Source organism: Macrobrachium rosenbergii, chromosome 10 (genome assembly GCF_040412425.1).
Source record: "Macrobrachium rosenbergii isolate ZJJX-2024 chromosome 10, ASM4041242v1, whole genome shotgun sequence".
In the NCBI taxonomy this organism is placed as follows: domain Eukaryota; kingdom Metazoa; phylum Arthropoda; class Malacostraca; order Decapoda; family Palaemonidae; genus Macrobrachium; species Macrobrachium rosenbergii.
The window spans coordinates 67,423,205-67,450,207 of NC_089750.1; the positions used below are offsets into that span (position 1 = coordinate 67,423,205).

The following is a 27,003-nucleotide window of genomic DNA, read 5'->3' on the forward strand; positions in this document are numbered from 1 at the left end:
GTTGCATTTTGCAAGTCAGTGCAAGAGCATAACACATGCAAAGTGGTATTCAGTGTACTGAGTGCTAAAGTCCCTTGCTTTTTTATTTTTTACTCCAAGGTTCCTTTTTATGTGACTTTTGTTTTGAGATATTTAATAACTAAAAATCTGTTCAGGTCAAGTTAGAATAAAGCTGGGCTGAATGTTTGTGGAGTGATTTTTTAATACAATAACAGGTAATTTATAGTGGTAGGCAAGTTTAATAACTGCCTTTTGGTGTCAGACTAGTATGGTAGTGTACATTTGACTTGATTAACTATTTCAGTATGTATATGAATGCATGTTCTGTATAATGCATATTAATAATCACTTGAAACTTAAGGATCTGCTTCTTAGTGCTAATGCATACCAACATTAAATATGAAATTTTCAGTAGTGGAACTGCTCTTCATGTACAGTATATAGAGAGTGCTATGTATATGACACACAGGACTTACTATTTTAGGGAGACTGTAGACACAATGACAACCTCACAAAATTAAAAAAATATACTTTTTTTTTCTTTGAAATATTGCTTTGGAAGTGTCTGTGTGCATCTGTTTGGTATTTCAATAGGCTTCATGGTTCTTATGTATCTGAACCAAAAGACAACTTACTAGAAGCTATATTATTCACCATCATAAGAAACAAGATCGAAAGAAAAGAAGGTGGTTCTGAACAATTGACTTAAATCTGCTTCAAAAGACCAAGATAAGGATGTGATAAACATGAAGGCATACTTATTTGGTAGCTGGGTGATTTCTGAGCCATTCATTGAAAACATCAGTATAGGCATCAAGAAAATAAACAACTGAAGGTAAATTCATAGGAGCTGACAGTAATAGATTTCTGTTGGCCCCAAGCTACACCCAAATCCCATATCACTGTAGAGATGATATACTATATTAGAAGTTTTGTCTCTCAGTAAACTGATCTATCATCACACTGTAGTAGCAAACAGTTGTGTTTATTACCATTGGCTACGTTTTCAGTCAAATTATTTTATATTGTACTGTATGTTACTGCTGGTTTCATGCACAAATTTTTCATTCTCCTTGACTTTTCATGCACAGACCAAATTGGCACCTCTTTTCTCATTTCAACACCAAAAATGCAACTCTTTTCTCAGTTCTTATTTCAACAACTTGTTTTAAATTTCAGATGACTAGCATGATTTCTGCCTATAAGTTGTTGCATGTAATTCGTATTTTATATTCCTTCTATGCAGCTGTCCAACTTCATACTACAGTATTCTTGGTTTATACACAAGTGCTGTAGTACATTACAGAAATGTGTGCATATATTTTAATGAATGCTGAATATGAATTTTAATTCACCAAAGCCCTCTGTCATTGATGAAATTTTTGTTTGTAGTTTGAGTGCTGGCTTTTTGCTTCATCAAAGAAGTGTGATTATTTTGGCTAATACCCAGTTTTGAGACATGCTCTCCCAAGACGTTTAGACTACAGTAAACTGTGTAGACATTAAATGTATAAATACAGTAAAGTATTTTTGTCATCACTTGGAACATAAAAATTACATGAAATATTACTTACAGCTTTTATAAATCATTTTCACCAGTGATAAAAATTCATACAACTCATATTTTTGTAAATTTCAATGTACAGATATTTAATGTATATGTTAGGTCATGGCGCTTCAATGTAGAAATAACCTTACTATTTCTCACCTTAAGAGAATAGGAAAGGTGAAAGAGGATGCATTTGGATTTACCCCGTTGTCATAGGCTTCATACTTGCATGTTTCTAAAAGTTTTTGTATATATTTTCCTCCTTCAGAGTGGCCTCCCGTGGGCGTGATGAGGGAGACTACTGGGAAGCCCCTCCAACAGCACCTGAATCTGTGACCAGTGCCCAGCCAACAGCTACAGCTTCAACAACCCTCTCACTAGTTGGTGACTTTGTAGATGAAGAAGGAAACCCTTGCTCGAATGTCTAATCAGGCATCCTACTTTTGCTGAATCAGTCTTATTCTTGAAAAACTTACTTTTATGCAGCTGGTGACATATAATATGCATAGCTGAAGCTGGGTCATAGAAGACAGTTATTTTTTATTGCCATGTTCATCCTAATTTAGAAATTAAATCACAGTCCATCTTGTAATATCATAAAGGCTATTATTCTTGAGTTAATTTAATGATTTTTTTTTTTTTTTGATGTAGTGACAAAAAGACACGGTGAAATGCCATGAGCATTTTTTTTTTATTGCGTGCAGATTTGAAATGAGCGTTTTTCAGTTGATGGTACATTGCTATCATTAGTTTATTGTAAATGTTGATGGTACATTGCTATCATTAGTTTATTGTAAATGCTTGGTATAAATAATGGTGCCTGAGCTGAATTGTGTTTGACTATGAGGTATTGTAGTGTATTATGCATCAGCATGTTTCTACATCTAAATATGCAAATTGCATAAGATTTTACATTGAGAATGTGCCTGCAAGCTTGCTTTATGCTATAAAAGGCAGCATGTTTACCTTATTCCGTCCTCTGACTGTGAAAAACAATGATACAATAGCTGTAAATTACATAATCTAACAGTTTCCAAGTGTGAGTTTCACAGTGTTGATGTTTAACAAAAATAGTTAACAACCTTCTCGTGTATTTTGAAAAGTTCTGGATCATAGACTGGTGTATTTTAGTGGCAACAAAAATTTTTAGCGTGACTGAGAAATGTTTGGTTTTCTATGAATGCATCTGTTGCATACATTTGAGAAAACTGTACTGAATTAAATAACTTGATGATAATGCACTTATTGTGATGAAAATTTAGGGAGGTGAAAATTTTATTTTGCTAGGAACATCAGTTCAGTGGATGTCAGAGTGCAAAAATGGAGTACCTGAGTGCCTGAAGATTTATTGTGTGAATCTGTTTAAATAGCTGAATTTGAATGTATTTATTTGTTTTAGAACATGTATATACAAGAGTTAGTAGATAATATATATGTATACTTAGTACCATTAGGTTTAGGACAGTGATACCATAGCCCAGATGGATTTAATTGGCAACATTTTGTATAGAACTGTATAAACTGAAAGACCAAAATCTGATTCCTTTACTGCATCTGTAAATAATATTCCTGATCATTTTTTTGTTTGTTTTTTTGTTGAGGGTCATTATTTTACTTCAGATTTAAGTATTTGTGGTATCACATCATTGTAAATTATCAAATATCATCAACTTCATGTTGGCTGAGAGGGCAGGGCCTTTCCATTGCTAAGTAAAATAGATAATTATACTGTGCTTCATAACAGATTCATATGTAAATACATACATAGATATATTATGTGCTATACTGCAGCATTTCTTTTAAGGTGATGAATTTTACTCACCCCACTGAGGAAAGTTTATCGCTGTTACCTATGGTAGAGTGACTTCCAGTACTTAGGTGGGAGTGTTCAAGTGTAGGGAACAGGTTTTGAAGTTTAGCCTATGTATTCAATATTTATTTAATAAGATTTTAGGTGGTTTAAAACTAATGAATAACTGTTGTATAATTCATGGTAAACAATAGCTTCCTCATAAGAAGTATATGAGATGAATGCACAAAGAATGATGGGTTTCATTGCTGTGCATCTGCAGTGGTTATGTAGCATTTTGGATGGCGTAGGGTTTTGGAGTGTCTTCCTTTGTTTACTCTTGTCTCAAAGTGTTAGATTATTACAGCAGAGCAGAAGAGAATAGACTGCGATAGAGTTTTTTCTGTTTCTGTGCTTCATTCATCTTTTACAGTTTTTCTTGTGAATCAAGAGACTAAAATTTCATCTTTGATATACAATACTTTTGCTTCACTCTCCAGGGTGTTACTGTAACACTAAAACTGGTTTTCTCCCACTAAGTGGATAACTTTCCTTTAGTTTAACACTTGTTAGTGGAGTATAATCCCATTATGAAAATTAGTTTACATATTGGAGTTAATACTTTGATGAGTTTTTGAAGTTTGCTTGGATAAACTTGTATAACAGTGTATTTGTGTAACAACAATTTTCACACATTGACAAACAAAATGTATATTTTTTGTCTCATGAAAATAATTGAGGCACGAGTTAATTTTTTTGTGGAAATTGCCTTCACGACATAAAAGAAAAGCTTATCATGTGTGATCTATATTAGCTATTCGATTTCATTGTAAGAAACTGAATATAAACTGAATATATATGGATAACTTTGAGAGTGAGGTTAGAGAACATCATTATGCCCTGCACAAGTGGTACTTAAGTTTCTGTTGCAAGTCCTCTTTATTTTTTAAAGGTTCCGACCTTTAGCCATTGGCTTTTGGCTGTCTGAATGTTTATAACTTGAAAATCTAAGGAATTTTTGGCTACTTTATTGGAAGACTTAGTTTTAAAAATGTTTGTACTAATGTGTACTCTAGGAGCCATGCTTTTAGCTTTGTAGTTTGTACAAGCTGTTTTATTTTACAAGTCAAAGGATATCAATCAGACTGCAGATTATTTTGTAGTGTAATAGAGAGTACCCTGATACTCTGGTTACATTGCAACAAACTGGCAGTAGACAATATCAAAATACCTTTATGATCTACAGTTTTTTTTTATAACAGATTCCAAATGTTATTACCTCTTAATATGTTGGCATAAAACTAAGGAAATACAGTATTGAATTAGAATACATGTACTACTGTATTGTGGTTTTTGGTATTTAATGTGGATGCAGTACCAAGAGATTTGTTTCAAGTTAAGGGGCAACACATGTGATATAGGTTGGCCTCCTTGAACTACGTTGCACCAAGTATTAAATGAATGTGCCACCCTTATCTATAGATCTTAAATTTCTAAGCAGTAATCTACATCCTTTTTCTCTTGAAAACCTTGATATCAGTTTCATTATTCCAGAATGTTATACATTTTTCCCATTAGGTTCCCTACTTTTTTTTTTTTTTACACCCATTTCACTTCCTGTAATACTCCTGCTGAATATGGTCTTTAATCCCCAATGTCATCTCTTTTGATTGACTTGATTCAGGTGCCAAAATGACTGCTAACTTGTATTTTATTCTTTATTGAAAAATATAAGATATGGATGCTTTATCCTCAATTATTTCCTCTTAGCTGTATGCACTTTTGTTATTTCTTTTATTTTGATAGAAGTTAAATGATTTTATCTTCCTTCTTATTTGTTTAATAATAAGTTCCTAGTATAGGTCTTTTCTAATTTTTTTTCATATTACATCAGAACCTTTAGATTTGTTTTGCAAGAAGATTCCGTTTCTTCCATTCCATTCTTTTTCTCCTATTGGCTTATCTTCACCAAGTAGTTTACTGGATTTTTCAACCTGCAAGTAAAATAGTACTATACAGTATTTACAAAAAATCCATCCATTAAGGGAAATAAGTACAGCACCAGCAGTAACTGCATTACAAGCTTTTAAGTGATGATGTGGAATCATCTGCATTACTTTAAGGCATGTGAGGTGTATATACAAAATATATGTACATATGCATTCCTGCAGCACTGTGCCATGTGCAAATATTTGGGCATACTTGTGCTTCCTCCATGTATGCCTCTGCAGGTCTGTTGTGCTAGTACTTTTTTACTGACAAAAATTTTTCAGCTTTAAGAACATCATGAGTAGTGAATAATCGCTACAAGTCATATCATCTGAATTACTGTAATTGAGATCACTCTAAAATAATTGATCTATATATTACATGCAACTACTACACTGCCAAGTGTTTTCTGATGCAGTTATCTGGTATAACATTAATTGGAGCTTGAAAATAGGCGATTTATTTTTTAGGTGTTTGTACTGATGACCCTTGCTTTGTGCAAGGAATGTAAATAATATCCAAGTTCTTTACTGTCACATGCCAAGTAAAACTGCTGTCTACAAATTTTCATGTTAGATAACCAACAATAAAATTTATGACTGGGTCATTTACAAAGTAGCATGCAAATCTCATTTTTTTCAACCAACCTTACAGTATTTCTTTGATTTTCTCTTAAGTAGTACAGTAGTTATGATATTTTCTCAAGTGAGCATTATTTTAGTTGATGATCTTAGTGAACAACTCAAGTGACATTGGAAATTCTTTTCAGTCTGAGCTCTGCAGAAATTTATATGTATGTTTTGAAAGTAAATCTGAACTATAAGATTTTTTAGAGAAATAATGTTGCAAGATACTGTACTATGGTGTGAATTTAAAAATAGAAATTAAGTTTACGAAATCGATGCTTTGTACTATTGTAAGTAAGGATGCAAATACAACAGGAATTGTTTGTTCAGTCAATACTCTTGTTATGAATTTTCCTATTTCCAGTTACAGATTTTACTACACCATTTTCCTGATATTTCATGAACCGTCCTCTTTAAAATATTCTGAAGGCTGTACTGTGTTGCTAGAAATAAATAAAAAAAATACTTGCTAAATGAAACTTGTTTCACTACCATGATACAAAATTGTAAAATACCATGATGCAAAATTGTTTAAAATTTTACAATTATTTTCTACATGTGTATACTAATTGAGGGCTGTCTGCTGATTATAAATGCCCTTGGAAGCACATGCAAGACTAGTCAGACTGAATCGTGAAACAGATGAATATCTGGCAAAATACGAGTCAGCCTCTGACAAGGAAGCACGTATAGTATCTGGCTCTAGACATGCCTTCTAGACCAAATCATCTTAAAAAACATGCCACAGATCAAATATGTAGCTTTTGGCATAGCCAAAAAATGCTGAAGATATTATCTGCACAATTAATGACAGTTATAAGGCAGCTTGCATTACAGACCAAGGGTCTGTACTGTACTGGCAAGCAGAACACTAGGACCTCCTTTTCTAGCTATGTGCCAAACACATCAATTAACAGTTACCAAAGCCTCAGACAACCTCTCCATCATGTGCAGATGCAGGGACCACTCTGCCCCCACAACCTGGCCAACAGCTCAATGGCATGGTGAGCTGCCCAAGTACGGACCTGCCTTGCCAAACACACAGGAAAAGGAGACCATACCTTTTTGTTGAAGACTTGCTAAACACGAGTGGACTGTTCTAAGTGGAACAGGAAGTGATCTGAAACTTCCATGAGTTTGCTGAGTTGATTGGCCATATGACAGACCTTTGTTAGTGTGCCACTCAACATTCCCAGGTACTTCATCTGCTATTTTGCTACAAAACTGAACCTCCCAGTCTACCGCAATCCACAGATCATGAAAAAACGAGAGAAGTCAGCCCCAGTTAAGTGGCAACTACACACCTCTGAAGTTGCCAGGACTAGCCATTTGTTGAGACAGTGTATTATAAGGATTCACAACAAACGGACCCAAACTAATATTACTGTGAGCACCTGTAAGCAGTCACTAGGTCGAATACATCCAAGAGTCTGGGTGGAAAGGTATTTAAAAATATGCATTCTTCAGATATAATGAAAAGCATGAAACCGACCGCTCTGATAGAACCCAACACAGAATGTGAGGCCTACATCCTGAATGAGAAATGTACAGACTCATTCAATGTAGTGAGACTGATGACTGGTCTCTATCCTCCTGTCACCTTCTCCGCTGAGATTACATGACTGTATAAGCCTGGAAAGTAGTTGTCTACAGCTTCCAGCATGTTCTCCAAAATTGTCTGTACCTACACTGAATGAGCAGAATATTATGATGGGGTTGGAGAATAATTTGAAACTGGGACTGGCCTATGGGACAGAGAAGGGCAACAATCCTTGAAGGGAAGTCTGTAGCCATCATAATGAACACAGATTACCAGGATTCTAGCCAAATGGCATGACATATATCACCTAGCTTGTGCAAGAGATAATGTTAATATAAAGCTTTAGCAATGGGAATGATGGGAAATTTAGGACATTTTAACTCCTGATTTTTATGAATAACAGAATAAAAAAAAAAAAAATTGAAAACCCAAGAGTCAACTTCAGCAACTCCCTCCCTTTTTTCCTCCCCTCTCTTAGTGGCCGAAGCCAGGCCAGACTGAGTGAAAGGGATGGGATGACTTTTCATCCATCCTAGAGGAAAAAGACTGGTGGGAACCTAGTCTGGCTTTGAGGGAGGACTGTTCTTCTCCAAGTCCTGATGTTAATGGCTACAGTGCCCTTCAGGTCCTGAAGGAACTTTGAAAGGCTTTGAACAGTACATGAAGATATCCACAATACAGTCTTTACCCTGTATCTCCAAAAGGCCAACTGAAAACCTAGGTGCTTAAGGGAGGTACGTGTTATTATCATTTTTATTTTTATAGCGAAGTGATCGAAATGACCATGGCTATCAAAATCATGCTCAGAGACTGACAGTGGAAAGTATGAAGACTTGATCACAACAGCCCCATGTTTGGAGCTCCCACGCAGTATACCTGTGATGCAAGGCCTGATGTGCAGTGAATGCACATTGGCACTAAGATCTAAGTCTTTTATTGGACATAAAGCCTTTAGTTCAACTGTCATGAAGAATGGTGTACAAAAAGAATCCAAAGGAGGGACCATTACTCCATATAAATTATTTTTGATTACCGTACCAACTGCCAAACCAACGATGTCAGCCTTCCAAAACATACCAGTACTTATTTCTTTTGGGCCAAGACCTGAAGGGCTCAGCTTTCAGATTCTCAGATATTTTGAAGGTTGAAGGATTACCAGATAACAAAATTAGAAGAAACAATTTTATATGCATTGAAGTGAACAGCCAAGATTTTTCTATCTTACTCTGAAACACAAACCAATTCTACTAAAACAGAATTATACAAGACTAAAAAGATTTGATAATGAGTTTCCTAGGAAGGTTGTGAAAGAGGAGGGGGTTTCTACAACTGGTGTAGCATTATGTAAATGAGTGGGTGAGACAAGATGAGATCTGAGACATCACTGGGGTACAGGGATGAACAAATCCCTGTGACACCACTAGAGATAAGGCAAGGGACAGACCTGGCATTGTTTCCTGTAACATATAAACTATAGTCGGTTTCATCTCATCTGTCCACCTGTGGTTAAAGATATGGCACATGTGCATATGGGGGCTTCATGATTGGCTGAAAATCAATGTTTCCAATATTGTTGGCTTATTGTGATAGGCTAAATATTAGAACTTTCTTCAACATATTTGAATGTTTACCCGGTATATATATATAAGAACCCCAAACAACCTTCTGTAAATCATAAACATGAAGATTTGTGTCGATGATATACCTACAGTATATAAGCATAAGAAAGATGAGCTTGTATCATCAAGCAGTCTACTCATATCAAACACAAACAAACAATGGGTTTTCAGTAATTATGTTTTAAGTTTATTCTAACTGGTAGTGCCCAGGCTACATGTAGATCTATGCTTATAAACTGTTCACATCACAAGATTTCCTTATTCAAAATTTATTTTATGTACAGTGTTATTGTAAGAATATAAAAATCTTATTACGATACAAAAGTTATATCTACGTCTGTAAACTAGAAAAATAACCTTTAATGATGATGACTACAAGAACAAGAAGCACTGAGAAGTTAGGTTTATGCTATTGATTTATCAGATGTTTGATTTTACTGGTCTTTTAAACACATTTCATATCAATCAAAATTAGTTTCTTATTGTAACCTTTATTTATTTATTCCATCTTAAGTATAATATTCCATTTTAAGTATCATTCCAATGCCTTAAAAAAAAAAAAGGCCAAGGCTACCCTTTTATGTCGTCAATACACAAAGGACGACAGGAACTCTGTGGGATTTCAAACTTTTTCTCGATAAGTTATTTGGCACTCCTAAATTTGCCTAATTATTGAAGTATTATATCTCAATAAAAAGACTTAAAAAATATGCAAAGTATTCTGAAAAGAAAACCACAACACCATTGTCATGCATTAGCTCAAATTTCCCACTGTCTATAGCCAATGTTGCAGTAGCTGTTCTTTTCACCCATTTCAGTCAGCTTCATAGACAATTTCACGCTATTTCATATGTTAACCTACTCATGTAATTTACATGCAAGGAATTATTATATTCGCACTCACATAGCCAGATTGTTTTTATTGACCTACAATGAGATACAACGAGTACTGAATGCCCAACATTCATTTGTGTTTGATCTGCACAGACTATTTGTTACAATTTTTTCTTAGATGTGCTTGTACTGTTACATTACCTAAATAAATTGGTGTGTGTATGATTTACATCAGGTGTGGGGGTTTTCTGTATATATAAGCATTCAGATGTACTGTATTACTGTACTGAAGAAATAGTCTGCATCTTTATCAAAGTAAGTCTACGATACTGGAAAACACTGATTTTAGCCAATCATGAACTAGCTATGTGAATTGCCACACCTTCCTAAACCTACGTTGGTGAGAGGAAAGATAGAATGAAATAAACTAATCTCATTAAAACTTTAAATATTTACTGCGAGACAGACAAACTATCAGCCTTAAGCTTACCTAATAAGGCCTTAAAAAATCAAGAGCAATACACAGTATGTATTTCCCAATTCCTGGAAGGATGACCAGATGTAAGCAGAACATAATATACTACCAGTTGATCTTGCATTACAGAAAATGTTTATGGTTCCAGGTGGCAGCTAAGACTACCAGTCTTTTAAGAGGTAATCACTGAATAGGTTTGAAGACTTTACCTGTAGTGGTTGAAGAGGTTAAAACTCTCATGTTTAGGCCACAGCCATCAAAAAAGATACAAAATGAAGGGCAAGATCTGCAAGCTCATGCATAATCCAAAGGAGGATCCCACCAGATCTAAGGGCATTCCTGCCTTCATATAGGCCTAATGGAATGGTATGGCATCAAGACAATACCCTTGCAGATTTAGATAGGTTTTAAATCCATAAGTAAAAACTAATGCTGAAATGCCTTCCTCTTGAACAACTGACAGGGAATGGGTAAGTTTAAAAGTGACTGATTAAGACTAAGCACTTATGTCAGTTTTTCTGAGATACACCAAAAATCAAGAACATCAGATAAAATCTTTAAATGTTAAGGATGCTCTCAATGAGTCAAGAAACTGAGCAGTGTTACGGACAACTTCTTATTTTGGGACTGGCATCTCTGGAATTTTTCTGAATTCTTTCCTTTTTGGTTGGTATCTGGCTATACACTAGCTATGCCAGCACAAGTTGTTGCCCTTACTAAGCCTGCAAGTGTGATGAAATGTGAAAATGGAGGGGGGGGGGGTAGGAGGCTGGTGCAGGCCCCAAGAGCTTTTACTTCCCAAGTTACTTTGACTGATATGCCACTGATCCAGTGGCTGTAAATTCTGGTATCTTTGGAACAGCTGCTGTAAGCCACTCTTAACTGCTTCCCAGCAGAAGGAGCAGGACTACCTTTATGGTGAGTGCAGGTTAAACGTCCTAGTTTATGGACCATCTGGTAAGAAAGGAATGTGTTGCAGTTATGGATGACCTCAAAGTACGTATCATAACCCATGATGTTTCCTTTTGAGAACAATGGCCCTAATGTGAGCACTGAGCAACCAGTTGGTTTTTATCTAGGAGGTAGAACTGATTAGAGCCATAGTACAGTGGACCCCTGCCTATTCGCTGTCCCGGATTTGTGGCTTCACCTATTCGAAGATTTTTCTGTGGAACATATATACTGTACAAATTCTTCATGGAAAATTCACCTATTCACAGTATTTTTTTTTTCTGCGGAACATATATACAGTACAAATTCTTCATGGAAAATTCATCTATTCACAGTATTTTTTTTCTATGGAACATATATACTGTACAAATTCTTCATGGAAAATTCACCTATTCACAGTATTTTTCGTAGAGAAATATTCACTAATCATACTGTATTTTAATATTTTTATGAATGAATGCATTTTTTGTGATAAAACTATTAAAATACTCAGGTATTTTTAGAGGGTTTTTTGGTGTTTGAACTATGAAAATTATTTTTAGAGGAGTGTCAAGTATTCGTGGATTTTAGCTATTTGCAGGGGATTGTGGCACACATCTGTGAATACTGGGAGTCGACTGTATGTACTACTCATCATACTGAGCCAAATTGCACTTTAAATCCCTAGCATATCTTACAGGCTCTTTTGCACCAGTCTCAGTATTATTCAAATCAGTCCTAGTATGATTAACAAGATTTCATTATAGAATGGCTGGTAATCATATAATGCCATTGGGAGATTCCTCTACATAAACTTCAAGTTTCTCCTCTTGTGATGCATGTTTCTGATTTCTTGTAACTTAATTAGGCCTATGATACATGTCTCTGATTTCATTGTAACTCAATTCTTTAAATTTCTCAGGAATTTCTCTTCTTCATTTTTTTTTCTACTTGTACAGCATGGATAAGTTTGCAATAAACATTGTGCTGTACAACACATAATTCACTTAGTACCACCTTACAGTCCTTCAACAATGAATATTCTGCTCATTTTATGAAGGTGCCAAACATTCTCTTTTCTTGAATGAGGTAATGGAAATCACTCAATTTTTGGCCTCTAACATTCCTTGCATCCTTTTTAACCAAAGCCAACATTTTATTAATCTGGTTGCTTCTTCTATCTACTTCTATATTCATGTTAGTTAGCTCTATGCCCTTTGCCGTCTTTCTAACATGGTTGCATATCACCACAATCAACTAAAGACTAGGTACCTATTCACAACTGAGGTCAACAACTCTCATATTGGGTTTTTCATGAAACAGGTCCACATCAAACCTTTTCAGTGCCCCATGACACAGTTGAAGCTGTCTTCTCCTCCTTCCTAACACTTCCATATTACAGTACAGTACAGTACCTCTTTTCACCAACCTATTGTCCTCCATCCTTTCTCCAAACCCAACCCATCGTAAAGCACTCTGCAATATCTCCATATTTCTAGCCACGACAACTCTTCTTACAACACATTCTATAATATATGCAAATACTTCATCTCAACATTTCACACATTTTTCTTTCATTCGCATTCAACATCTGCACTCACTTTCATGAGAGTTGACTAACAATACCCTATAACTTTCCCACCTAAGCTTCCAAGACTCCAGACTCTTTCCAGTTATTCTATGAATCACCTTTTCTCTCATATTCCCATCAGTCAATGCAATTACTTAGAAATGCCTATGTGAATAAACTACTGTACTTTCATTCTCCCACCACCCATATTAATATTTATTCCCAATCCTCCCGGTTTTCATTCACCCTCATAATCTTGGTACTGAGCCAAGACAGAAATGACCAGCGCTGTATGGTCAATGCTCAAGTAGGTGTCGAGTAAAATATCCACCATTATTTTAAATGGGATAAACAAAACTTCTTTCCATAAAACTTATTAGTGTTTGGGCACCCCACCATTTCATAGCCACATAATGTTTTGCCGAGCGTAGGTTAGTATGAGTAGCAAGCATTGAAGATCAATGGTATGTATGTATGTGTATAATTACCTAAGCATTGCACAATGGAACACTGTTCCACAAAAAGTTGAAGATCAATGGTATGTATGTATGTGTATAATTACCTAAGCATTGCACAATGGAACACTGTTCCACAAAAAGTTGAAGATCAATGGTATGTATGTATGTGTATAATTACCTAAGTATTTATTATTGATACTGCAACATGGTCCATTACCTCTTCCCTCCTAAGTGACCTATAAACATTAGGTGGCCTTAAACAGCGCATTGCTTTATCTTTGATCAGCATCATAAAAATGAGTTTCACAGTGTAGGCTACCATTTAAAGTGCTGGTGTCCATTCCTGGGCTTAAGCACTGACAAATGACAACACTTCTTGGGGAGTTTTCCATTGGAGTTGGTAAAGGCAGTGTCACAGCTGTGACTGCAATGATGTTTAGCTCAACTTGCTGACCTCAACCAAACTTAAAACGTGTCGCTTGAGAGTATTATCTGGACAAAGTAAACAAATCATAAAGCCGACACCACTGCTAATGAACAGTTTGGGGTAAAGATATATGTTTTGTTGAAAAATACAATAATCCGTGATGTAATTTCCTACGTATAAATCAGGTGACTTTGCCTTGTAGCAGTAACTGCAAAATCATGAAGCTCAGAGTAGACTAGGCTACACAAAGGCCTGTGACCACTAACTTCTTATTCGTGAGATAATTTAGTTTAGCCTTTTATGCACGGCTTCTAGAAATATATGAAAAGTGGGGAAATCCCATATAATTCAACAAGTTCTCCAGTCATTTAGAAAATGAGGTGTTCAGTAATCTAACCTTTGCGGCCACGTGTCAAGCTGAACGCATGGCCCAGAAAATATCACGTTAGCTCAACATGTTGAGCTAAACCAGAGACCTTACAAACCTGTGCCATAGGGGTTGCAAGTGTGGCACCATCTTTTCACATTCTCACATCGACTACACTATAATATTGGGATTTTGGTATTTCTAAGTAATAGCTCCTTGTGGACTGTATGGAATGGTTCTGTGAATACGAAAGTCATTAGGGAGCCATATGTTCAACAAGGGATTGGCTAAGGAAATCTATTATAAAAGGAACCATACTTACGTAACATACCCTATCCTAACCTGACCTAGTAGACCGTGTTGCTCAGCCAGGGGTCCAACCACCAGGCAAAAGAAACCAATTTGGTCAATGTCCAGAACAACTCCGCGGTGAGATATAAGAAAATAGGTCACACTATAATTTTCACAGTATAAAATAATAAAACTTTGTCTCTGAACACTTTTTGAGGAGATTCACCATATCCGAGATATTAATGATTATCTAATCGGCATCCTCGAAATCTTACTGGAGTTAGTTCGAAAATGAGGTTTTTTACTGTAATGTTTCTCAGAAAAACTAGTTCCCCATCGAATGATTTTCGATTTTTGACTTATAAGGTTAGACAACACCTGTCCCCCAACCCCCTCCACAGCTAATATGGCAAAATTGTGGGTGTTTCCTCATCATAAGAAGTGGCCTAAAACGCTTTAAATATGAAAAATATTACATTTTACTTTTAATTTTGGTACTTTATGCATGCGGAGTTGTTCTGGACATTCACCAAATTGAGCTTAATTACAGTCGACTGACAAAAAATAACGCTAAATTCTTGACAAGCAACCAAAATACTATAGGAAAAGTCAGTTTTACAGGAAATCCCCTACGCGGAGCTAATGCTTGGTTCTACCGGTTTTTTTCCTGGAGTCCCAACTGCTAAGATTGCTGATACCAATCAGCTAACACTATGTTTGCAACTGTAATAGCCCTGGTCTAATTTGTTGTAGCCTAAAGCATATGTATTTTTCTTATTGACTGATTATGAAATTTAGGTCTTGTTCACACAGATCATGAAAAAATTTGAGGGTTGGGGAGGTTACAGCACAGGACCACAGGAATGTTTAGGTTAGGTTGCATCAGTTAAAAGTTTCAAGTTTTCCGTCTGCTTTCACCCACGCAGCGTCCAGCGAAAATAACTTGCAAAAGGGTCAGACTTTTACAAAAAAACTTAATTAAATGCATAACGAATAACAACGTATGACTTGTTACAACCCTGACTCACATATGAGATACACAGTTACTTTTTATAACTACAATAATTCCGAATGTCAATCTTACCTGACCTTTCGAAGTCCCACAACAGGCATTAGGCCTAGCCCAACAGAATTATCCTCCTCCTCCATGAAATATCTTGTGATGTTAGACGCCGATGATAAAATCTTCCGAATGATTTTATCATTGGAAAGGCAATAAGCGAAAACGACACGACGCCTTCACAAACGATCGTACTGTCGAACTAGAAGTGAACACCGGTTACCAAAAAGACGACACAACAGACTAATAACTACTGTTTACTTGTCCGGAAAGCTAAGTTCACGTTGCCATAAACCCCAACAAGCCTTAACTGGTTTCTTTCGTCTGTCGTTTCCAGGCTTATATTATCGTACTATGTATCATACAATGTCTTGTGATTGATTATTCGTACACCTCTGCATATGCATTGCCGAATAAATGACAAATAAATGTGCGGGTCCTCTTGAGCTCATTTCCAGAAATGTGCGACTAAAATAATCTCTGTAAACTACAGCAAGCATTCCTTAACTCTGTGGAAGACTGCCAAAAAATTATATTATAGGTTCCTCGTATTCACGGGAAACGTCAATGTTATCTTGGTCACACCACATTCAACAAACTTCATACTATCATGTTACTGACCGATTGATTATGAAGTTTAGGTCTTGAAGACTAAGCGCTGTTTTACGTACCTGTCCTCATTCAAATGTGTTTTCTACAAAAGTTAGATTGAAATTCTAAGACCCATCCTAGTGCTACTATAAAAAATAAAGAAGGATTACCCAGGCAAAAAATAAAAGGAAACAAGTTTTGCACTGAGCTTCAAATGTCGTGAAAATGCATCACGATGTTATGATATCAAATGTGTGTGTGTGGGGGGGGGGGGGTTAGGCTATTCAAAGAGAAGGCGAGTTCCGACTTTTATTAACAAAAAGCTAACAAAATATACATCAACAATGATTTCCTTTTCAGAGTCGTGAAGATAGGAATGGAACTTTAAAGCTGAGCACTGGTGATCTTCCAACAAAAAAAAAAAAAACCTCACTGATGAACATATAAAACCTAAAGTGATTCGCAAGCAACAGAATTTTAGAAAAGTGTTACAATAATTTAAGTTGATAATGACCAAAACTATATTTCTTAAATACTGTTTTTCCTCTCAAGAAAAACTGTACAATTTTCGATATGCTACTGCTAAGAAGATCCTTCTCTATCATCGTGTGACTTCTTCCAAACATTGGGTATGAAGTATGAAAAATGGTTTGCCTTGGAAAAATGAAAGAATATAACAGTGGATTTTTAGCAGTATAGTGGTTTGAAGACAGTAGTAGCAAAATAAATGTGACCATTGGTAAGCTATAAAATTAGTTACTGTATAAGGTGCTATGAAATTAATTCTGTGAAATTAATTCTAAGGTGAATAACTGATAATAAATAGGAAAGTTTAAATTAAAACACGCCAAATGATAAAAAACGGGCTGCCTTTACACTAACCAAAATAATTCCAGCCTATTTATAGAAAAAATACTGAAACAAACGGAGGACTAATTGATTAATCGTGGGCAACCGACATGACGAATTTGATTGTGTCACCTGTAAAATGATTTTGATAATCTCAAGTAATGATAGCAACGGTACTTTACAAAAATATTTATAGTACTTGCACAAGGCACTTACAACCACATGCGCACAAATTGTTAACTTGTGCTGCTGTTTTTGGTTATTGAACAAGTGCTCACCTTTGCTTGCATAATAATAAGTTTATGGCTGTATGTGCCTTATATATATTGTACTTAAGTTACAGTATATATTAATACTCACAGGCCTACTGCATATCCGTGACACTGGGGGTGAATATGCTGAGTATATATATATATATATATATATATATATAGATATAGATAGACACAGTAATACGTATGATAGATATACACCAAATCTACAGTTTTTCTTGATCTGTACCTATTTCACAAACCACCAGCAAACTATATGTCTTACACACCAGTCCTCTTAACCTCCCCATGTAAATCACGCACACACTTAGGTGTGTTTATTTACACATCTACATCGATGTATGCAGATACACATATGGAAGTGATGTATGTGTATCAGTGAGTATATGGAACCTAGTCCACGAAGGCAACAGAAACATAAAACATACACATTGTCATATAAAAGGTCAAAGCGCAAGAATATACTTTTGTGTATACATACGTTTGAAATCTGTACCTACGATGGGTGTGCATGTGATTTTATATATACTATCGCTTTTCTTTTACTAGATATGTATTTTCCTACGATACGAGTCCAGCATTTCCAGGAATGTTCTCACAACTTATTGAAAGTATGCCCACACCCAAATTAATATCGATCGTCCATTTTCATCAATGAACGACCTCGGCGATTAAAATACTTAATTTGACAAGCTCTGTCGACTGGGATTATCCTATATTCTGGAAATGTAACTAGATATTACGACTGTTCCTCTCTAACTAGGCTATTCAATCGTTACAATATGACACGTCCACAACATGTTTTGTTATGAAATAAATTACTACGGTCATTGGATTTTCCTCATTAAAAAAAATAGTTTTCACAAAATAATGTTTCTCAAACATTAGTCAATGTCATTCATCTTTATCTACTATTTCCAGACTACACTTGAAATTGCCATTAGCAATCTGGTTCTTCAGGTTTTGATATACTGCCGGCGTAATGTGGGGGAAATTGGAGAGCTGGATGGAGATTTTGAGCATGGAAGGAAGGGTCATGAAGAAAGTAATGGCTCGCGTTGACAGAAGTCCCGAGCCCAGATGGAGCTGCGTCAGCTGATTCAAGTTGTTGGTCTTGGCCATCGACATCAGAACCGAGTCCGTGAGAGCGTCTTGATTGACATCCAACGTCACTGTTTCCAGCGCTGTGTTTTTGAAGAGCATCCTGCTGAGGAGAACAGGCTGAAGCACAACATTGGAGAGATTAAGATGGACGAGGTCGACCAAGGAAGCTGTGAACAAGGGCATGAGAGCATCTCCCGTTTCCGCTGTGATATTTATGTGATGCAGTTCCAGTCGCTTGAGATCGGGGCAGTATCTCCGAACAGCCCGGAGCGTACTCCATTTGATGGGCGTTTTGGCGTACTCTTCGTACTCGATTTCCAGGTACAACAATTTGTTGCCAACAGATCTCACGGCAGAGACCAAGAGGTCTTCTGGTACCAGTCTCATTGTCAATGAATTGAGTTTTTTAAGCTTCTTGAGTGAATCCATGGAAGTCAGGGAAGGGTCAGTGCATTCCATCATCAGATGCTGCAGGTTTGGACACAATTTTAGGGTGTCGAGGGATTTTTCTGTCACGCGCCAAAGGGAAATGGAGGTCAAGGCAAATGGTCGAGCTTTTGGTACTCGCATTTGCAAGTACTGGAGAAGGTTACATATAGAGGAATTCCAGTAGCTGTACTGCAATGTTTTCAGGTTCCTCAGAGCATGAAGGAGTACCACAGCACCGCAGACTGTAACTAAAGGAGACTGAACAGAAAGGTGACAAAGCGGTGGAAAATCGTTATCAATATCAGAGTCTTTGATAGCTGAGATATCTATATCATTGCAAGATTCAACTTCATTATAGCTCTTAATCAGAGCCTGGACAACATCCAAGTCATTGACACTGCAAGTATCAAGATGCAATGAATGTAGAGCTCTGGGATTTTTGGTAATGTAAGCAAGGACTTCGGAGGCTGCGTCATCTCCACTGACATGGATGGAGGAAAGCCGGGGGGAGCGGTCAATGATCTCTGACAAGATCCCTTTCACGAAAGTGACGCCCTCAATGTGCAGGCTTAATAAACTGAACCAAGGCACGGTTCCCAGTTCTTCCAGCACCTGGTTACACTGTTCTTCAGTTAGATTAAACTGGCATCCAGTCGTGAGAGACAAGTGCTGGACGTCGGTCAGGAGGTGTAAGAGAAGTAGTCTTATGAAAACGCAATCGTCCTCAATCACTTGAGACGAACTCACCTCTTGGACGACCTCTGAGCGAACTTTGAGGGGCAATGTTGTCCTGATCATTTCGCACATGGTATGGAAGTCCTGGAAAATAAACGAGACTTACTCATTCAATCGTTAAATGAATTCGGATCACTCTATCCGAGCTCTAGTCCATGATGAACTGACACTGAGATATCTTAAGAAAACAGAACCAGTTACAAATCAAAATGAAGTCTTTCGCAAGGAGTCATTCATTTTTTAATGAAGTTACTTTTATTAGTATTTCAAATTACTCGTTTGGAAATGCTTTATGAGAAACGAAGGGAACAGTGTACTTGTGTAGCGGCTAAAATGCCAACTCTGTAAAAAGTTGATAAGAGGAAAAGAAAATAGGATACCTTGCAAATAGCATCTCCCTCCCGATACAAAGCATTGAGCAAAGATGTAGTTACTTGGCTATTGCATAAGTTCTTCAGCCTCATTGGGTCCTTGTGGGGCGCTTTCTTCAGCCAGTCTGAAAGAGAAGAATAGGTACTGAATATGTGTTGGAAGAAGTATTATGAAGTCCAATACTAAAAGCTGACATAACATCGTGGGTAAGTTAATAATATAAAAGTATTGGGGAGCTTTACCCACTGAGATTGGCACAAGAGTGGAAAACTGAATAGCTAAGAAACAAGATCATTGCGAATGAAAGCTTCTGCTATGGATTCAAGGCAAAGTAGTTTGCAGATTACTACTATGAAATAATCTCATATGGTTTGTCAGTAAACAACGAGCTTTTAGACCGGATCCCCATGAAACAATTATTTAGATCTTGGATCAGTAGCAAGAATGCTATAGTTAAACAGAGCACAAACATAAGGGAGGGACGACATCATCTTAAAGAAGTATTGAAAAACAAAAAGTAATAATGATGTGTAAGTGGATGCAAGAGCAGTTTCATCTCAGTACAAAATTTTCTCATCACTAATTATCGTTACAAATTCAGGTTTTCCTGTCCAGACGCTAACATCTTCAAATGCGCATCTCACGTATTTACATAAGTGTTATTGTTATATCGTTCTAACTGTTCGAAGTCACTAAATAGCAAAGTTGTGCAAACACTGACTGGTGTTCCCAAAACTTATTACTATTCAAGTCTGTGTTAACTGTGGTTAGTTTATGCATATAAAAAGCCCAAAATCTTTCTAACACACCGTAGATTTAAACTCCCTGACATGTGGAAGCGAATTACTGTTTTTTTTTTTTTTTTTTTTTTTTTTTGAAATCTGCGGGACACGAGGATCTGTCGAATACTTCCTATGGGGCACTTGGAAAAATCTGTGGAGGCAGAATTCTACCTAATGTAACGGAACCTGACACTCCTCGAGTTATTACTGTTTGGCACGGTATCAGCTGATGAATTCCCAAAACGAGAATAACTTTTAAATTTCCAAGAGGTTCTTTGGATAATTATGAAAAGTCATCCGAGATTCTAGCCTCTCTACGTGAGAAAGTTTCGTGAGCTGCGTCCATGTCTTTATAACAACCAGGTCTCCCAAAAGCTATTAAAACTCCCTTGTAGCCTAAGTAGTCTCGTTGCACCTTACCATCCAATAAATATTTTATAACTGAACCTCAAATAAATCCAAGAAAAAATAACCCAATTGCGGCCGACACTAATCTCAAAGATCTCGATCTGAACTCAATTTACATCGCCTAAACCGCTCGACCTAATTTCCTTTAAAAACGTGTCCTTGCATGCGAGGCGAAGCTAAACTCATCTAAAGCGATTAATGCAGTCATTGGCGCTCTCAGTCCCCTTTTTCCAAGGGTCGGTGAAAGGAGAGAGAGAGAGAGAGAGAGAGAGAGAGAGAGAGAGAGAGAGAGAGAGAGAGAACTTTGTCCTTCACAAAACCCCTCGTTTGCTAAGGCAACTTGACTAATTCTAAATTCATTTTTCGGTTCGTCCTGGTAGCTGATTACAGAAACGCGTCTCAAAGCACGAAATTTCCAGAAAAAACGTTTATTTTTTTGTTAAAGCTTGTGATCACTCTGCATTCGATAGAAAGGGATGTCAGGTGTGCAGCCACGAGGAAAGTAGATTAACTGGGGAATCATTAACGCGGCTCTTTTGAACATCTACCATCTGGCAGCAACTGCTGACGAAAGTTGAAATTTGACGTAAGAGCCGGGTTATCTACGAGCAGGTGTGGTAGCGCGCATAAACACACGTATACATACGCCCACACATTATCAGAAGACACTCAAATTGGTCTCTAAACAAATATTTTACTAGTAACTGCAATACGTACGGTTTTAGAAACTCCAGTTTTTATTTGCTTTTCTGTTTTGTGTCTCACGGTTCTAAAATTTATTTTGCATTGATACTTCTTTGCCTTTTATGTAGATTCAAGTTCAAAAGAAAAAATTTTTCTCAAGGTTCTCAACCCTGTCATACAAATTTAACTTTCCTTTATCTACCTTCCGATGATGGTTACTTTAAAAAGAAGGCAAGTAACATTAGCTGTACATTTCTTTCATCAAACCTTACATTTAGTACGCATCTCACACTACAAAATTATTCATCAGTAACTGCTAAACGTTATGAGTGTAGTTGATTCGAACCTGCCGTGAATTACGATTAGATTATAAGTATGTTTATGCTTCTTCATAATTCTTATCTTTTTCTTTAATTTACAGAGGTTTATTTTCCTCACCATAAATTTTTCTGCAGCACAATACTTTTATTTTAAATAATGGCTTGATTTCCTGGTTATTTAACATTGCTTTTACATAACATAATCTTCATTCACGTCGCCATCATATGAACTGCAGATTCGGTCGCCTACAGATTAACCTTTACGTAAGACTTACGGTTCTTAATGTACTGTCACTCTCATTTTAACAGGAAATATAGTCACTTTTTCACGTGCTCTCAAGTTCTGATAAATTTCCTACCTAGTCTTTTAACTGTACGTATGTGTATCAACATAAAGTTAGTCTGTTTGTTTCTTCATCGATCTTAAAAAGAAAGCTACGAATATTCAAAATTATAGTGTTTTAACAGGCTCCCAGGACACACATCCGGTCTAGAAACTTAAAATTAACTTTGAAAAATAGAAAGCTGAATACTCTAGCACCAAATTATAAAAGATGTAACTGTTGCAAGAGCAGAAAACACCGATGTGTGTAGCCAATACATACAATGTCTCAAACAGTTACGACAAGGAACTTGGTAGTGGGAGATCTACGCAAGTTTTCTGCAAGCTGCTTGGAGAAAAAGTCCAACAGTCTTTCAAGAGGGCTTTTAATGCACTGCATCGCCAACGGCATGATATTTAACATACAGAAGGTTAAGAGGATCAATGAAAACATTAGGAATATTAATAGAAAACTGATACGCTTTGGCGACTGTATGAATAGTGCCATGACTTCACCAGCCCGTTCATAAGGAATTGTGCTTAGAATAAGGAATCTCAAGACATAAGACCCTTTTAAAACTAAAACCTCAGAGATGAAGCTTACCAATAGATGATTACATACTTGGATAAAGTTAATATAATAATACCTAAGTAGCCCAATAATTTTAAACTGAAGAACTGAGAATTTAAGTCCATCCTGTCGCTTCAGGGTAAATTGTATTTGAAAGATGACTTGAAACTGGACACTGTTCCAGATAAATACTGAAGACATCTAAAATCGAAAATCAAATTTGGAAACGAAATAAGCATCGGTATGCTCAGCACCTGTAGTTGAAAATCACAAATTTTGGCAATGGTTAAGCGGCAAAGACAGGACACCCTGCTGAACTTCCAAAAATTTAGTTACGATTCTCAAAATCTTCTCAAGATTGCAAATGCAAACCTGATAGACTCGCCAAGCTCGTTCAAGTACGAAACCAAACAAGGAAACTGCATCAGAAAATAAATAAATTAATAAAAAAACTAGTCATAAAATCATGTGATCAGTGTTATACACATTATCAAATATTATGTACGATAAAATCAGTATTATGATAAATGTCAAGTATCGCCTCGCTAGCGCTCGGTACTACAAATTAAAATCAGCGTCTGACACCCAGGGTAAATTATCCTACATTTCCCGCTTTTTTTGTGACTCACACACGAAAGAAGATGGATTTGTTTCGAGCAACATTTCGAATATCGCGATAACAACAATGAAAGGCGCAGTGTATTGAAATGCATCATTCAAAAGATTCCCTTTCAACAACTGATATGGAATCATAAGAGCAATCAAAATCAATAATAAAACAACTCGTACAATAAACACAACTTCTAAGAGCACATCCATTTTCTGTTAAAATTTTCTAAATCTAATATAAAAAAAAGAGTATGCCAAAGTATAAAAAAGGAAGGTGGAACGAATCTGGCTATAAGCCCTTATGGATAACGAGTTCCGGTTTCGTATGTAAATATTATTAGTCCTTATCTTAAATAAACACACTTTGATATATATGTATGCTTTTACATATGCAGTTCCAACCCGATTCAATTGACTGAAGACTCATGTAAATGAAACTCTAATCATTTTTAATCTGACTGACGGCTGATTTCTCACGAATGAAACCATTCAGATTCAGACGCTTCAGCGTCCAGTTAATAGGACATTTTTTGAGACTAACCATGAAGATATTTTATTTTCTATTCAATCTATTCGTTACTGTTCCCCTACGTATTGATTGGGAGTTGAAATGGCCAATGCTTTCGTCTACATCACCTCCTTTACAAAATCGAGTCGCGCATGATCACGAAAATCAAGATTGACTTTGCCACTAGCACTACAAGCTTACGTTATTCAATAACTCAGAATTGATGAGTTATAAAGTGAACGAGAATAAATTTCAGCCCTTTACGTAAAGTTAGATATTGTCATGTTTCGTAAAATATTGAACAAACTGCAAGCACTGAATGGCTGAAAAGCCACAGTGCTTGGCTTTATTGCCAAATTTTCATAAGTCTACCAATTCGTTTTTCTTCGAGACATGCAGATTTATATAACATTTACAAAAAAATGAAAATTACTGCAATATTGCTCTGACGAGGAAAAGGAAGGTTTTACAATTTCCTGCCAACAAGTTGCAAAGTTTGGCGACTGTTTTTAGATCCCTTCATCCATAACACTTACTTTCATCATTTGTACCCGACCTCGAAACCTCTTAATTAAGATTCTCATAGACAGTAAGTAAGAGATAAACATGTCTGTGATGATTTTTTATCACCCCAATAAGTGAGAGTAAACATGTCTGTGATGGCTTTTATCATTCCAGTAAGTAAGAGTAAACATGTCTGTGATGGCTACCTAGACAAAACGTAAGGACTTGAAAAATATTATTGTACTCCAGAACTTCACAATTACCAGGGAACTCGGGAACACAGCTCACGTAAATATTCTGAGCCGAAGCGAGTCTAAGTTTGAATCTCGAAAAAGAGCAAAATCATAAAGAGTTACCTACCTAAAATTATTTCCAGCAGGTGCCATTTCAAAAATTACTAACAGCAGTTCAGTGAGAGACTCACGTTGATCCCGAAACCTGAACATCATAATCACCATCTTGAAAGGATTCGGTTATCTTATCAAAACGTGACCTGACACAGGTTCAGTCCAAGACCATGCTTGTATCAGGAAGGAGAATGGGAGGTAAATAATCTTCTAGGAAGTCAGACGCTGCACAAAATATTTCTTAAAAGTCACGTTATTTCAGTGGTTCGCCCAACCACCTAAACACTTCCTTTAATTCCTTTTTCAGTCCATTTCGAAACCGCTCACCTCGAGAACGAGAAAGAAAAAAAATAAACTTCAGAAAGTAGGAAGCGACCAAAAGGATTATTTTTTTTTAACAGTCACGTTATGGCAACGGGGCGCCCAGGCATCCCGAACTTTCTCCAAAAAGGTATTACTGGTTTCGAAATTGCTCGTATCGGGAACCACGAAATTAAATCAATAATAATTTCCAGGAAGTTGAATGCAACCCAAAAGATTCCCTGCAGTCACGTTGGCGAAACGGATCACTCGTCTATCTTGTGAGATTTTAATGGCTTCGCAGGTGTTATTAATATGTAAATTTGATGGGAAGAGGCAATTAAACAAATCTCGTTATTAGACCATGTATTTTATTTTGTTCCATTTAACGGAGTAGAGAGATCAAAATTCCGAAGAGGATATTTGAAAATGTGATCTCATCATAGTTTTGCAAGCATACTTTCGTCACATTCTTACAATGACTGGGCAAAAGGTATTTTGGCGTCGACACAAAGAAAAAAGTAAAAATTGCGCCAAAGTTTCTTCGGCGCAATCGAGTTTTCTGTACAGCGTGTAGTCAAGGCCGCCGAAAATAGATATATCTTTCGGTGGTCTCGGTACAATACTGCATGAGCCGCAGCCCATGAAATTTTCAGCCGCGGCCCGCTGGTGGCCTGTTCTATAGCGTTGCCAGACACACGATCATGGCTAACTTTAACCTTATAAAAATAAAAAAACCAAAAGTTTTTTAATAAGAATTTTTTATGCACAACCCATAAAAAAACAATTAGATAAGTATATGGACAGGAATACTTTTCGCCCGCAAAAAACTCCTTATTTGACAAGAAACTTAATCTTTTACATTTCACTCACAACTTCACCACTTAAGATTTCTACACTTCGCCTTCACATTTTTCGTAAATAATTTCTAACATAAACAAGTAAAAAATGCGCCGAAGTTTCCTCGGCGCAATCGAGTTTTCTGTACAGTGTATAATGCTGTATGAGCCGTGGCTCATGAAACTTTTAGCCACGGCCTGGTGGTGGCCTGTCCTATAGCGTTCCCAGACGCTCGATCACGGCTAACTTTAATGTTAAATAGAATAAAAACTACTGAGGCTAGAGGGCTGCAAATTGGTATGTTTGTTGATTGGAGGGTGGATAATCAACATACCAATTTGCAGCCCTCTAGCCTCAGTAGCTTTTAAGATCTGAGGGCGGACAGACAAAGTCATCTCAATAGTTTTCTTTCACAGCAAACTAAAAAGAGTGAACAGAATACACACAGTCAGACACTGATAAAATGAAAGCATTCCACATACCCTCATCGGATTCACTCATGTAATAAAAGTACCATGGCTTCAAAGCCATGCGACACCCAAATGAAAACCAATAATAAATATACTAACTTTCAACGAACACTTTACCAAAAGTGACTATGACATCAAAAACTATCGTTGTGAAGTATTATAAATGATATCAGTGATAAAAAAAAGAGGTTGAATACTTTAATGCATTCACAACAGGTGACCCTCCTCTTCCATATTTTTGCGGCCTCCCCAAAAGGCTTAAGGTCGTATCCTTCTAAGCCTCGTAACATTAGAGTCTTTCATGCAAAAAACCTTGGAGACTTCCTATCGCCTTTCTTATGGACATCCTCGCTGGCTCACGTGGAGTACGAAAGAGATTTTATTTAAAAACTAATAACTTAGACATCCATTTGCATATGACCAAGCTTCTTAGTCTAGACTCGCGGCTGCCTTTCCAAAACA

The 27,003-nt window shown here is 36.6% G+C and overlaps 2 protein-coding genes and 1 long non-coding RNA gene across 26 annotated transcripts in view; 1 reads left to right on the plus strand and 2 right to left on the minus strand.

Moving 5' to 3' along the window:
* The window catches only part of LOC136842768 (rho guanine nucleotide exchange factor 33-like), a 161,820-nt gene extending 155,388 nt beyond the window's left edge, over positions 1-6,432 (plus strand). For all 19 annotated transcript variants that reach the window (XM_067110566.1, XM_067110574.1, XM_067110576.1 and 16 more), the window contains one exon: positions 1,818-6,432. In XM_067110566.1, the coding sequence (XP_066966667.1) occupies positions 1,818-1,977 (160 nt within the window). In that variant the 3' untranslated portion in view covers positions 1,978-6,432. The remainder of the gene's footprint in view (positions 1-1,817) is intronic.
* On the minus strand, positions 5,043-16,254 carry LOC136842772 (uncharacterized). Its single transcript, XR_010854355.1, has 2 exons — positions 15,549-16,254; positions 5,043-5,332 (listed from the first exon to the last, which is right to left on the minus strand). It is a non-coding gene; the product is annotated as an uncharacterized lncRNA (long non-coding RNA).
* A 157-nt stretch (positions 16,255-16,411) lies between these two features.
* LOC136842771 (uncharacterized) overlaps positions 16,412-27,003 on the minus strand; it is a 53,798-nt gene continuing 43,206 nt past the window's right edge. For all 6 annotated transcript variants that reach the window (XM_067110591.1, XM_067110590.1, XM_067110588.1 and 3 more), the window contains 2 exons: positions 19,885-20,000; positions 16,412-19,588 (listed from right to left, as the gene is read on the minus strand). In XM_067110591.1, coding sequence (XP_066966692.1) covers positions 18,131-19,588; positions 19,885-19,968 — 1,542 coding nt within the window. In that variant the 5' untranslated portion in view covers positions 19,969-20,000 and the 3' untranslated portion in view covers positions 16,412-18,130. The remainder of the gene's footprint in view (positions 19,589-19,884; positions 20,001-27,003) is intronic.